Source organism: Neodothiora populina (assembly GCF_041146345.1).
Source record: "Neodothiora populina strain CPC 39397 chromosome Unknown canker_contig_12, whole genome shotgun sequence".
NCBI lineage: Eukaryota > Fungi > Ascomycota > Dothideomycetes > Dothideales > Dothioraceae > Neodothiora > Neodothiora populina.
In genome coordinates this window covers 249,610-263,671 of record NW_027191404.1, presented here as the reverse complement: position 1 = coordinate 263,671, position 14,062 = coordinate 249,610, and the positions used below count along the sequence as shown (strand labels likewise).

General features: G+C 51.0%; 3 protein-coding genes across 4 annotated transcripts; 1 reads left to right on the top strand and 2 right to left on the bottom strand.

Annotated features, from left to right (window-relative positions):
* Positions 1-38: 38 nt before the first annotated feature.
* Positions 39-2,284, bottom strand: AAFC00_000815 (uncharacterized protein; the record flags this gene model as incomplete). Its single annotated transcript, XM_069347535.1, has 3 exons — positions 39-267; positions 319-2,188; positions 2,248-2,284. 3 exons carry the CDS (start codon positions 2,282-2,284, stop codon positions 39-41), a joined length of 2,136 nt encoding a protein of 711 aa, XP_069203381.1.
* A 1,639-nt stretch (positions 2,285-3,923) lies between these two features.
* On the top strand, positions 3,924-7,523 carry AAFC00_000814 (uncharacterized protein; the record flags this gene model as incomplete). 2 transcript variants are annotated; one of them, XM_069347533.1, is made up of 5 exons in its annotated part: positions 3,924-4,016; positions 4,071-4,245; positions 4,298-4,443; positions 4,498-4,853; positions 4,907-7,523. In XM_069347533.1, the coding sequence occupies 5 exons, from the start codon at positions 3,924-3,926 to the stop codon at positions 7,521-7,523; spliced, it is 3,387 nt and encodes a 1,128-aa protein (XP_069203379.1). The 2 variants fall into 2 exon arrangements, with proteins under 2 accessions (XP_069203379.1, XP_069203380.1); XM_069347534.1 differs by lacking the exon at positions 3,924-4,016.
* Positions 7,524-12,976: 5,453 nt separating this feature from the next.
* On the bottom strand, positions 12,977-13,561 carry AAFC00_000813 (uncharacterized protein; the record flags this gene model as incomplete). Its single annotated transcript, XM_069347532.1, has 2 exons — positions 12,977-13,442; positions 13,497-13,561. The coding sequence occupies 2 exons, from the start codon at positions 13,559-13,561 to the stop codon at positions 12,977-12,979; spliced, it is 531 nt and encodes a 176-aa protein (XP_069203378.1).
* Positions 13,562-14,062: the final 501 nt, after the last annotated feature.

The following is a 14,062-nucleotide window of genomic DNA, read 5'->3' as shown; positions in this document are numbered from 1 at the left end:
GTGGCTGTATCCTGTATATCTGTACTCTTTACATCATTCTAGGATGAAGGTACGTGAATCTCATAGCCTAGCAGTGTCTCCGTCGAGCCACCTTCCCATCCTCGATTGCCAGCGATACTGATCATGAAGCGAGCAGATGGATCGATGTGGAGGGCACTGACGACACCTGTGCGATGGCCAGGTATGATGAGGAAGGGGGTCGTGCTGGCTGATTTCGATGTCTCGCTGTGACGCAGGTCATATAGACGAAGAATGTCGTTGGAAGCGCTGGACAATCGTCAGTATGAGGACTACCAGAGTGGAACGAGAACAACTTACCAGACCATATGTCGGCCATTAGGCATCATCTTCACGGCACTGACCGCCTTACTTTCGGCAGGGAACCGTAAAGTCCGCTCAGGCGCCGCCATCTGAAAACCCTTATGTATGCTGTACTCTTCGACTGTTTGGTTCCTCCGACCTGCATATATATAGTTGCCATCCGGAGACCAGCAAGCCGCCATGCACCATGGCGGCGTGCCTCGTGGTGGCATAATGCGAGCGATAGGTGATGACATGCGACGATCCCAGATGCGCAAAGTGCCATCTATAGCAGCATCGAGGAATGTGGATTCTGATGTTTGCGCGGGGGTGTCGTCGGCCGAGGTGGTTTGTGTCATAGCGAGAGCATCGACATCTTCGGAATGTGGATTTCCATGAGATCCATCGCCGTTCGTTGTTGCTGATGCGTCCTTCTCGGCATCAGCATCACTTGGAGCCGATGTATCGTTGCCTTCTGCAGTGGGTGCTGGCGACTGAACTGGTCCACCAGACATTGTAGCGTCCGCCATTTCGACGTCACCATTATTGGCATCATCTTCGTTCTGCTGTAGACCGTTCGCGATGGCCTTGCTGAACTCATCGTCATCATCGAAGTTGTTGCTACGGCTTGCACCATTGCCCGAATCGTCGTTGTCACCGAACAAGCTGCCGCCATCGTCGCCAAAGAGTGACCCGTCAGGAGAGCCAGCGGCATCGTCTGTACCATTCTCCGTGTTCTTGCTTTCCTGTTTGGCCACAATGCCATTTGTGGTAGGAGCCCCGCTATTGAGAGATGGTTTGTCGGCGTTGTTGCTAGAGAACGTGCTGCTGATGGCCTGCTCTTCGCTGATAGCTGGAACAGGAATAGAGCTTTCTGGTCTGCGCTCAATCGCACTGATCTGTGAACCGCTCCCCCTGTAGCTTCTCTTGACTTTGCCGGTATTGAGGTCCCAATCGTGGATGATCTTATCCCAACTTCCTGAAAGAAAACTCAGCTCGTCTTGAGCAAGGTTCAACACCGACACGGCAGAAGTGTGTTCGCGCAGAGTAGCTATGCGTGTTCCTGCCTGGTGGCGGCACGTCTGCACGTTGATACCACCAGACTCGAGACCAGAGAGAAGCCACAGAGCTTGATGATTTGTAGCGAGCGAGTAGACTGGACTAAGTTCCTTGTCCTTGGCTTCATCGGCAGACTGCGCGGGTGGTGTTCGCACCGACGGCTCTTCGTTCTCCCAATAAGTTGTTAAAGAGCCACCTTTCATGACACTATCCACGAAATTGTGTTTCTGCGCAACGGTCAAGGGAACCTTGCCATTGGCAGTCTCGACCCAATTGTACATGCGGATGTATCCATCGGTGCCTCCACTGAACACCCAGCGCATATCTGGAGTAGCTGCAAGCGCGTTGATGGATGTATTTTGAGGCGCAGCCATTGTCGGAACAATATCGTAGGTGGAAGCATTCAAGGCGTAGCTCGGCGTCTTTGGCCAGAACGAGCTGGGAAGGCCGGAGGGCGATTGCGCATTTGATGGTCGTGGCGAGGGTGATGTAAGAGTGACCTTTGGCGCAGAAGGACGCGAGTCTACTGTCGCCGTGGTTCTACTGCCACTGCCACTGCCACGTCGAGACTGCGACTGCGACTGCGACTGCGAGGCCGAGTCTCGTTCATCTTGTCCTGCATTGTCATTGTCGTTGTCGTTGTCATTATCATTCTCGTCTTGATCGTCGTCTTCCTCGTCATTATCATCGTTGTCTTGATCGCCCTCATCATCGTTGTCGCCTTCAGCATCCATATCATCGCCATCTGCATCCATGTCGTCTCCTTCTCCCTCTGCATCGCCTTCGTCCTCCAAGTTCTCGTCCTCGTCTTCATTTTCCTCTTCAGACCCTGCGCGTGCGAGTGTTAGTACAGAGCAAGCACATGAGGTAAGAAAGTACGGTGTCTACCATTTATGGGATCGTCATCATCCTCGAAAGACACCATTCTTACTGAGAGATGGTAATCTGCTAAAGGTACGATTGCGCAAACCAATACGACTGCTCAATCGCAACTATCACGTCCTTTGAAGAGGATACAAAGACGACAAGCGACTGTAGTACGACTAGGATGACTGCTCCCCGACACCGCTGTCAACCCGATCGCGCCCCCAATTAGCTTGCACGACTAACATGTACACGTGTTGATTATGGGAGAAGTGAGGACATAGTCATGCAAAGTTAACTGTAGAGAATGAACACTGCCCAGAGGTGTTATTATTGATGCGCATGTGATACTGACATGAGAACGCCCTGGCGGAGATGCGCTGCCAAGACCGAACTCTCGCGTCGTCAATCCTCCGAATCCTGGGGCCACCGCCTTCTACATCGAGCTCGTACAGATACTGAGCAAACTCGATGAAATCCACCAGTATGCTATATTGCCCTACATACTGCTTTGCTGCAGGCTGCTACCGACCATGTTCACACATGCATATATGAAACCGATCACATGGATCACCTTGTCATATCAATGTATATCTCCTCGATTTGTTGCATTCCATGCGCGTCCAATGCGAGCACTGTTCGCCGCGCGAAAGATATTGCTCAGCATGGGTATACCTACCTAGACGTTTCACTGCCCAGCAGCACTTGAACGAAGCAAGTTATGTAGAGACCCGACTACGTACAAGGATACACTTTTGCATCTTGCGATATTGCTTGCGTCTCAACTACGTCTACCCTAGGACCGGGAGACCTTGCGCACAGCGGCAATCGTTGCTCTAAGCAAAGAACAAGTATTGATGCCACTACCCGTGGGCAGGGCTCTACTTCTCGCTGCAGTAGTCTGCTTGCCTGTATATGGTGATAGCTTTGCAATCTCTGTCGTTTGTCATCTCTCGTTTCCCAGCTGCCAGACGTTGGAGTGCTTGGAGAGGAGCCCCCCGTGGTCTAGACATAGATCGTGCTAGGCAATGTCCACTACGATACCATGCTTGTAGTCACCACTAGCCATCACTGGGTCTACTTACCTGTGATGGTGGGTATCTTACCAGGCGCTTCGAGGATAGTGAGAGGAACAGAGTGTAGATATAGAGGAAAGCGAGATAGCGATCGGTATGTGACTCCATTTCTCTGCTATTCATAAAAGTCTAAGCCATCGCATAGTTATCTTGCGCCACGAAGACCTCGAGAACAGCAGGACAAACTCCCAGAACCAATACCGGTGGCATCTCGACCTCATTCTCATATCTTGAGTAACTCTCTCTGGCTTGACCAAATGCTTGGACGACTGTGGTAGCAATTCCGTACTTTTGCTCTGTAAGCCCTGTCAATTGCTCGCATAAGTGATTCTCTTTACAGCTGCTATTCGATACGAGATCAGAGTAGGTGGGCTTTCCCCAACTTTCTTCTGCACCTATGTTATAGCAAGGGAAGGAACGATAATGCGCTGCGATATGGATCCATTCTGGCTTGAGGAACAGATGGTAGATTGTAGCTAGCAAGCGACGGGGAAAAGGTGTACGTGGACCGGACAGTAAGGCTTCGGATACCTGAGGTACTGTCAAAAGCTCGATCGTTGGAGGCGCTGGTCCTAAGACTGTACGTGAGATGGCGCGCGAGGAAGGCCCAAGCGCTGAAGCTCAATGTGTACCTGTAGTCAAAGTGGAAAGTGCGATGTTTTCTTCACATCATTCACTCTCATCGATCTTCCTCTCTCTGCAACACACAGAATCAAGGTAAGCCACTGTGTATTTCCAGGAGCACAACTCTTCCACTGACGCTTCTCTCAGATGGCAGAACGATCGAACGTCAATCCACGGCACATAGTGCAAAACTATGTGCGCGACACCGAGAAGCTGCTCCACCTGGGCGACTGGCGGTCCTTCCCTGAAGTACCCACGGCAGAGGAGTTGGCGAAGCAAGCCACCACTGCGCAAAGCGACCACGGCACGCCGTCTTCAAAAGGTTCGTATATGTCCTAGTCTCCCTAGAGTACTTGCTAACTTCCATACCGCAGAGGAGTACTTGAAGGAGCAGTACCTCTTCTGCCGGGAAGAGGCAAGCTTTGCCATCCGGGGGGCTTTGTACGCCGTCAGGCACGCCCCCCAGGCTAACGAGCCAGAATTGAGGATCTCCTCCAAGAAAATAGGTGTCTATGACAATGTTAGTGACTGTACTGAATGCAATGTGAGTGATGACTAATGACATCAACTTCAGGCACACGTCCTTGGCGTGATCTTCTCTCCGGCCAAAGGCTTCTGCACTCGGCTGTCCTTCTCAACCAATCGAACTCAGGTTTCTATTGACTGGGTCAATTCACCACGCCTGAAGACTGGCTCACTCATCATTGCCAGTGCTTCCAGCGATAACTTCAAGAAGCACCTTCTTCCAGGTATCATCGCTGCGAGGCAGACTTCACTTCTGAACAAGAAGCCACCCGAGATTGACATTGTCTTCCCCCATGATGTCGTCTTCGATCCCACAATCAAATACACCATCATCGAAGAGACGCAGTCGTACTTTGAGAGCTTCCGCCACACCATGCTGGCATTGCAGCAGATGACCCTGGAAAAGTAAGTCGTTCGTCCTTGAATGCGCGAGCAATGTCCGGACTGACAGCCTGTAGCCTCCCTCTTGCAGGATACCTTGTCGACCCGGCCACTCATAACATCGTGGGCAATCCACCTCATATTGTTTCGAACCCTGAGTTGGATCTGTCCCATGTCATCGGCGGACCCCTTACAAACTTCGAACCACCATCCTCATGTGTCCCATCTGTCGTCAATCTGATGTCAGACTGGCCCAAGGAACATCCGCCAAGAAGTTTGGACCAATCTCAAATGGAAGCTCTGAAGCAGATGTTGACCAAGGAAATGGCGCTCGTACAGGGGCCTCCCGGAACCGGAAAGACACACACGTCAGTCGCAGCTCTGCAGGCGTTGTGTCAAGGCATGAAGCGTGGCGACCCGCCTATTGTGGTCGTCAGTAAGACAAACCACGCTCTTGATCAGCTCCTTTTGCTCGTCAATAGACATGTGACTCCTCATTTTGTTCGTTTGGGCGCTCAATCAACTGATGAAACCGGTATCATCGAGCGTCAAGGGCTGCAGAAAATGAGAGAGAGCTTGGATCTCCGCTCTCAATCTCGTACTTTTCGTCAGGCTCAGAGAGAACTGCAGGGTCTAGAGACGACCATTAGAGACTTCTTTGAGCCGCTCAAGCCATTTGCTGGCTTCTTCGACCACCAAGTCTTCCTCAAGTACGGCATCATCACTCCGGCCCAGTTCGACGCCATAGAACGCGAGCACAAAGAGTACGAAAACTTGCCCTCCTCGTCGAGGACTCCGCCACCAGTCGGGCCTACTACTTCTTGGCTGCGCAATGATATGCCCTTGTTTGAAGCGATCACTCCTGCGTTGCTGATGTTTCCCATGCGAGAGACTGAACTGGAAGATGATTTTCTAGATGATTTCATCGATGAGAATGCCGCAGAGACCCTGAAGAAACAACGAATGGAGGTATTATCGGGTAGTACCATGTTCTTAAAGCAGAACTGGGTCGGCTCAAATTGGACCGCGAACGCGAGTGCCACCAATATCGATAACATAGCTGCCAGAGTGCGCAAGCTCGATATGGCACGAGCTAACCATGGGGCCCGTGGTTCTGCGTATAATCTGATGCTCGCCATATGCAAGGAGGTGATCGCTGCTAAAGTGGCACCCGCCATAGCGCAGTACAATCGACTGGCAAAGCTCCGAGGATTCGGCCACTTTGAGCCAAATGTTGCGATACTCAAACGCCACAAGATAGTAGGCATGACCGCGACTGGCCTCGGAAAGTATAGAGCCATGATCGCAGCAGCCGGTGTCAAGGTCGTCATGATCGAAGAGGCAGCCGAAGCTCTGGAGTGTACCCTTGTCCCAGCTTTGATGCCTACTGTCGAACACGTCATTCAAGTGGGCGACCACAAACAACTCCCGCCACATGTAAATAGCCCCGCGTATGCCAATACAGGCTTCGTTATCTCTCTCTTCGAGCGTCTCATTCTTGCGGGAGTCGAGATGAGAATGTTGCAGCACCAGCGTCGTATGAGGCCGGAGATTTCTCGCCTGCTGGATCCGATATATGGTGGCGATCTTCTGGACCATGAATGTGTTGGCAATAGGCCTGCGGTACCTGGTGTCGCACACAACTCCTTCTTCGCTGATCATGACTTCCAAGAGAAAAAGAATGCCCAGTGGTCGACTCTCAATGAGGATGAGGCTGCTTACATTGTTGAATTCGCAGTACATTTGATCCGCAACGGGGTTGCTCCAGCCTCGATCACAATTCTGACTTTCTACAATGGCCAGCGAATCTGCCTGAAGAGTCGTCTCCGAAAACACAAAGCCTTCGCAGGTAATGATCAGCCTCGTGTCTCTACAGTAGACTCGTACCAAGGACAAGAGAACGATGTGGTCATCCTCTCACTGGCCAGAAGTGCGAGTGTTGGCTTCATAGCCAATCCTAACCGCGTCAATGTTGCGCTGTCCAGAGCCAGGAATGGTCTTTATGTCTTTGGCAACAGTACTCTGTTGGCTAGGGACGGCGGGCACCTGTGGAAGGACTTGCTCGAGATCTTGGAAGGCGCAGACTCTTCAATTGTTGACCCATCCTCAGGCGGTCAGTCGTGTCTCAGCAGAGGACTTCCACTCCTTTGCGGTTGCGGCGCGGAGAAGACCTTGATGTTCAGTGCGAAGGACATTGTCGAGAAGCCTCATGGATGCAAGCGTGTCTGTAACGCCAAGCTGAGCTGTGGTCACAACTGCGGTCGCAATTGCCATGAGAGCCCTCACGATTCAATGTCTTGTCAGAAGTCATGCCAGAGAGTCTTGGTGTGTGGTCATGCCTGTATCAGTCGCTGTAATGAGCTGTGCAAGTGCAGTGAGTGCCAGCCTCATCTTGCACCTTCTTCTGAAGTGAGAGAGGTGCGCAGTGCTGCCGCATCAGCAAGCGTCACCGGAATGCCTCGGAGACGCTTGACTGTGCCATCACTCAATCTCGTCCCGCACGATGATGATGTCGAAGGAGACAAGATCACAGCTAGTGGTAAGCTGGATCTTGTGGAAGAGATGCTCGCCTTCGACATGTCCGAGGTGTCACTTGTGGATCTGGATCAGGATGCCTTGAGCCACGTCCCAGTCAACATGATGGACGATGAAGTCAGTGACCAATTTAGTTACGACACCCTGAGTCCGACTTGAATGAGCGGCAACCTGCCTCAGCAGCTGGAAAAAGCAGCTGAAGCAGGTTGCTGCTCATCCAGTCGTCAGATGATATCGAGTGACGACCCTTCCTTTGATGAAGGATGATGGATGAGTTGAATTTGGTGGTAAAGGGAAAGAAGTTCAATGAGGTGAAGAAGGAAAGCACTAGTTAGTCGTGTGGCGAAATGTCAACTTCAGTTCACCTCCGATGTTGTGGCTTCGCCACTCTTTGTGGCGGTGGTATCCATGCACCGCCACAGACCGCCGTGAGATGTGATCTGTAGGTCATCCGCGGGGACCTTAGCCAAGGGGATCTCATTCGAATGGACAATCTCAGTAGACATGTAAGTCCACTTATCTCTCAGACTAGCTGACTCATTTCGCAGATTGACTATGCCTTTACTATTGCTCTCCCGCGATACCACCATCGGTCTAATCAGTCGTCACTGAGCCATGTAGTGATACTTTCCTTACCAACTGGTCAGACTTTAGTCAACTTCGAAGTGGAATAGTGATCCTCAACTACTTCCATCATGACTATCTTTCCCACGGGACACTCCCTAGCAGATTCGTTTAGCTTTAGGATGATAGAATCTATCACTGTAACACAACAGCAAAGGGCCAACAAGATGTAAGCCTTTGCGCAAGGCTTATCCCGAGAATGTTGGTTTGAGAAGGACCATCAAGGCCAAGTTCGTGAGCAGAGGGGGATGTCTGGAGGCGAAGTCATCATGACCTTGTCCGAGCTAGTCTCAGTACGTTTCGAGTATGCGAGTGGCCTTGATCCGAAGGCACTTCAAACACCGGTATGCTCTCCACTTACCACGGGGACGGGGTGCGTGCCCAGAAGTATGCCCAATTGCAGCCTCGAGGCCGATGGGAAATGTACTACTAAAATTATGCTTTTGCTGCTCCCTGGTCACGGATACCATCATCAGCGATCGCGCCTCACAGGCGACCAGCCCAGCAGCATCCAATACTCTTTGTCGCTCTATTTCGAATACATCGTTCTTTGTCTGATGAGACTGCCACCAATAGGGACAAGCCTGTGTCCTTTTCCGGCGTTGGCCATGCTTTGTGCCTTGCATGAAATCTCTCATTCCACGCCCTCCCCAGCACATCAACAAGAAAACCAGACAAGTCCATAAACAACAAAAAGGCGAAAAGCAGATGATGCAAGTTTCCCACCACGAAATTTTTATTCTTCATCAGTCGCATCACCGGATGCGTCAGCTCTTTGTTCCCCTCCTCGTCCCTCGACCAGAGATCCCCTCCCTCAAGTATCGCCTGCTCGTTCGTTTCTCTCCTTCCTTCTTTCCTCAACCAGCTACTTCCTACTCAATCAAACAAGCATCAGCAGCAAAACTCGAACATCAAGCACCCCAAAAATGGCCGCAAAACCACTCCGCTCGTCCTTGCGCCTCGCGGGTCTGAACCCAGACGGCACACACAACACCAGAACCACCCAGCGCAAGAAAGCCGCCGTGGCCGAAATCAACAAAGCCACCAAGCCCAAGCCCACCAAGGCCAAGGTCACCAAAGCAGTCAAAGCCACTAAGCCCAAGACTAAGGCTGCCACCAAGAAGACCAAGAAGGCGAAGAAGGACAAGGACGCCGTCGCGCCTTGCACTGTCTCTGCCGATGGCGCCGGCGTCACATGCACTGGCGGCGGTGATGCTCCTTGCAATGGCAACGGCGAGAACAGTTGTGGTTAAAGGGGAGGATTCCTTTTGTCGACATCAATGGCAAGAACGTCAATGAGCGGGGACTCGTACTGTCATGTATCGGACATCGCGATGACACTACTACTATCATTGTATCACTGGATGTCGCACAAACGTATTGGACCAGGGGATGAAGGGCTGTCTTGTGAATCTTGAGACATAGGGTCGTCTATATCCTTGTAACAAGTCATCAAGCAATGCATACTACAGAAGATCGAATAAATGCAAACCACGAAAAAAAAAGAGGATGAAAGAGGAGTCAGGAGGGGGTTCGAAGAAGGGGGTTTGTCAGTGATATCGCTTGTTTCTCTTTCTGTGTTGAGGTGTGGATGGGTTTATTGTATCGTTGAGATATAAATGCAATTGTAAAGCCTCGCATTGAGACCCTTGTTGTGAGATGTGATTCTGTAGTAATTTTGTGACACAGCATAGCTGAGCATAAGCACTGGCAGCAGCGGTTAATGGCCGATGAGTAAGAAGAAGCGGATTTAGCCACTGCGACGACGATCAAAGGAGACAGGAAACTCAAGTAGGTACTTACGGATTTGTTGATCCCAGAAGCGATAAGGAATGCAGAAAGACTGAAATGTGGCCGCAAACGGACAATGTTACATTCGTTCTTCGCTCTTTGACTCGAGTCCTTCCACTTTGAACCAATTATGCCCCGTCAAAAATTTACCATGGAGTATTGAAAGCGAAGGTTGGCCGGATAAGGAATAGAGTATGACAGTGTGGATGGATGTTGTGCTTCTTTCGTTGTATGCGATACACCGAAAGTCTGCTTCATGCCCTTCATGAGTGGGCGGTACCATCGACCGGATCCGGCGAATGGACCTTCTTTGTTCCTCTGCGAAGCCTAGTGAGATCTACTAACATGGTGTCCTCTTGCGAGAGTCTTCTCTGTGCTCGATGTTCCTATAAAGCTTTCGCGACCATTCAAAGCCATGCCACCTCGTCGTAAATCCAAACGTCTTACTGCAAGGAAGGCCAAGAAGCCAACGAGAAAAGCAAAGCCAGTGGCGAGCAATATCCATCAAGCACTTCCGACCGGAACCAGCGAAAGTCAGGTTGAGTTTCAAGCCGAGACAAGCAAGCTTCGAGAGAGATCGCGGATCTCTCGTGAAGATGAGTCGCTTAGTCCTCCGCATAAGACCTTCGACAGGTCCAGGACTTTTCGTTTTCCGAGTCCTAGCGACGATATAGGAAGAGGACAAGGCGAAGCAATTGACGAAAGTGGTACAGAGGGAATGTCCAGGAAAGCGTCGATGATGAGCTTAACATTAGATACTCCCTCTACTCGGACACCACTGACTCCGCACTGGCCGATGCAGAAACTCGTGAACTCACCGGCAACTCAACCTGCCTCCAGAGACACTGCTGACGAGGACACCTTAAATCGTGTGGCTCAACTTGTAGCCATAGCAAGCAAAGCACTGGAATTACCAGTGGGTGCCCTCGAAGACGTTGAAAAGCCGTATGAAGACTTCAGGAGGGTATACAGACACCTACAAATGTTTGTACATGATTTCGAAAAACTCATCACTACGCAAGTTGCGGATAGACTCGGAACTTCTGATCATACTCAACCAAGCAGCAGCGTCGTAAGCGCACCTATCATGGCCAAGGTTGACATCCTAGCCGGTGTCTTGCGCAGTCATCTATGGTTTTTGACGCAGTACCTTTCCTGTATCCAGCGACGCGGGCGCGAGCACGATTGGAAGTCCACAGTAGTGGGAGCGCTCGAGCGGGCATATATCGAAGTTCAGTATTTGATTGGACTGCAGACCGAGATCAAACGAGACAGGAGCGGAGAATGGATCAAGGCCTATGCTGAGGAAGCGCAAGGTGTTGCCGGAATTGATTGGAGTGTGGTATCTGGTGATGTTGGTATCCAATTCGATACTTGACACGCGATGGTGGGTGGGAAAAGGGGTGACACCGCAGGGAGATAGTCATTATGATCGATCTCTCCAGTCAAAACACTCTGCGAGACACATAATCACGCCATGAAGAAGTCTTTCACACCCACATGTAAACATGCAGGAGAAGCGTTACAGTGAACATGGGCTCGAGCTCGAGCAAATTCCAAGACTAGGCACTATCCGCGCACGCGGGTGTCACTCCCCGCTGCCGCTCCATGACCCAGTACAATCTTAGTGTGTCTTGATGACATCTTACGTCACAAGCATTCCTCAATGTCCGAAGATGTGATAGACCAAATCAAGGTCGTTTCGGGGTCGACGCGATTTTGTTGAGTCATGTCAATGGGTGAATGTATGACAAACATCAAGGTTAACGCGAAAGATAGAACGCGTGGGGGTGTTCGGCAACGCACTCCGTAGGCTGTGCGATATAGAGACCAACAGCCTCAAATCGCCCATGATGATCTGTAAAGAACTAGTGCCGATAATGCACAATGGCAGTTTCGCAATATCATCTATTCCACGATCCCCAGGGCTTAGCTGTGTATCGAGACCTAAATGAATCAGGTGCAGTAAGCTTGATTCCCATGGGGCAAAGCACGACTAGGCATTCAGGGTAGATCCGCGGCGTTGGCCGCTTGCACCTCAAGATCGAGGTAGGATGAGGCGGTCTGGCTTGACACATCGTATGCATCAAGCAAGCTGCGGATGGGGATATTATCTTGCATCGAGTTGATGAGCCGCATACCCTGTGCTTACGACATTGGTGATACAGACTGATGAGGCGAAAGATTGCCTTGGTATAGGGTATAGCGCACGATTGGCAGATGCAAGCGGCATACAAACCGTGACCATCTGAAGCACTAGATGCTTTCAGAATCAATGGCAGGAGCGACCACGAGACAAAACGTGCCATCTGGAACGGCCCTGCAGATATGTACAAGTGTCACCAGTACAATGATCTAAAGAACCACTGGATTCACACTGAATGCTCAGTCGGGTTTGTGCCGCCGTAGAGATAAACTTCTCGGCACTTGCTCATTGGAAGAGGTTGTGGTCACAGATCTATGATGACCGGATGATCTACGAGGCATTAGATCGGTTCCACATTCCAGTGATCTGATTGGCTAATGGTATCGAATTGAGTCGGGAAAATGACAGGTCCTTTCACTGGTCAGATTATAATATATGCGTGGAACAACACCCGAAAGACTTCCGCTTCGATTGTTTGCTCGCTGACGATGGGAGTCGCAGCTACACGGAAGGCGCCCGAGACATGGTCTCTAAGCTACGAGAACATCCATATTAGTTATATACTTACTCGGGCAAAGGTGGTGGGCCCGACGGCAATTTTCAGACATTAGCAGGAAAGAGACAACGGAAGAGGTGCCTTAGAGGCTGAGAACATTCGACATGCTACGATGCATATGCGAGGCGCCATCTAGGGTGATGGAGTTTGATCGTACACGGTATCCACATGCTTCTAGAAAGTGTGAACAATATAGCTCAATTGACCAGCTCGTGTTGTGGAAATTATATTGCTAATACTCTAAGTCTCAGAAAAGATAGCCAGCTATCGGAGATATTCATATGCTTGAGCCGTGAAACTTTTAGACCGTTTTGACCATGATTTCTCTGATCGTCATAATCCGCCAACACCTGTGATGCCGATGTGCCAAATAGAATGCTAGGACACTCCCCCCCCCCACCCTGACGCATTACTCCGAGAGACCAAGTGCAAAGCCAACGAACGCCAATTCACCAATCCCATGTGACCAAACACCTTCAGACAAATCTCACTAAGCTATGAAGCGCCGTTGGCCAGAGCTTGAACCCGGATGGTATCGCTCTCCCATTCTGCAACATGAGTAGCCTGGCCCCCTGCAGCTGAAGCTTCTGGCATACGAAGAAGAGTGACCTTGAGCCGAAATTTGCCGGGCTGTTTGACCACCAATTGTTCGAAGGAGACGTCAAAGGTGGGAGCGATCGTCTGGACAAGACGTGATCGCGCCGAGCCAGTGGCAGGGGCAATATAACCTGCTGGAGTGGGAGCACTGGTCCGGTCGTCTACCAAGCTTGCCACTGCAACGAGAGCCTGAGGATTGACATGCCTCATCTGGCCGGGGGTTCGCGCAGATACAGCAAACTGAAGACTGATCCGAGCGTCCGTTTGCATCTTGCTCGGGAGCATAGAACCAAGGCTTTCGAGCACAAATGATACTCCCGAAGAGTGACATCTCTGTTGCGTATCAGAAGTGCGACGGCTGACTCTGAAGCCGTGGTTAGTAAGTTTGATCAACGGTGGACATACGAAGTGTGCGTACCGAGTATCCACGGCCCTGGGGCCGGTGTCGTTGCGAGCGTACGTGCGGCGAGCGATGTCAGCCATGTTTGCGTGCAAGTTTGATATGATCTCGGCTTCGTGATCGTGCAGTCGGTCCTCGTGATGCTGAGCGATACGAAGTGATCTGCGACGAGCTAAAAAAAGCGTCTGAACTCCTGACTGCAGACGGTACTTGGTCAGCCTGATATCGTCGGGCTCTCGACGGCGTCTCCCTGGTGCTCGAGCTTCCCCCTGTCCGCGATCTACCCCTCGATGGCATCTGACTCTCGAAAGTCGAGGAAGGGGAGGCCACTCTGGACAGAGCTTGAGCCTTTACTAAACCAAAGATATGCCAAGTACAAGGGGGGCAACAGGGTAGCAAATCGCTCTTCAAGCACATACCTCGAAAATAGTAGCAATGCCGAGGGTGATGTGATATCCCTAGAGTGTGGAAATGGAGAATGACAGTCTTACTCGAATAGCTGGTGGTGAAGAGGTAACGGAGTAAGATATAAAGGGCAGTGGGGCCTTCTCTCGGTTGACCGGTAGACGCTAATAAAGTTGGAG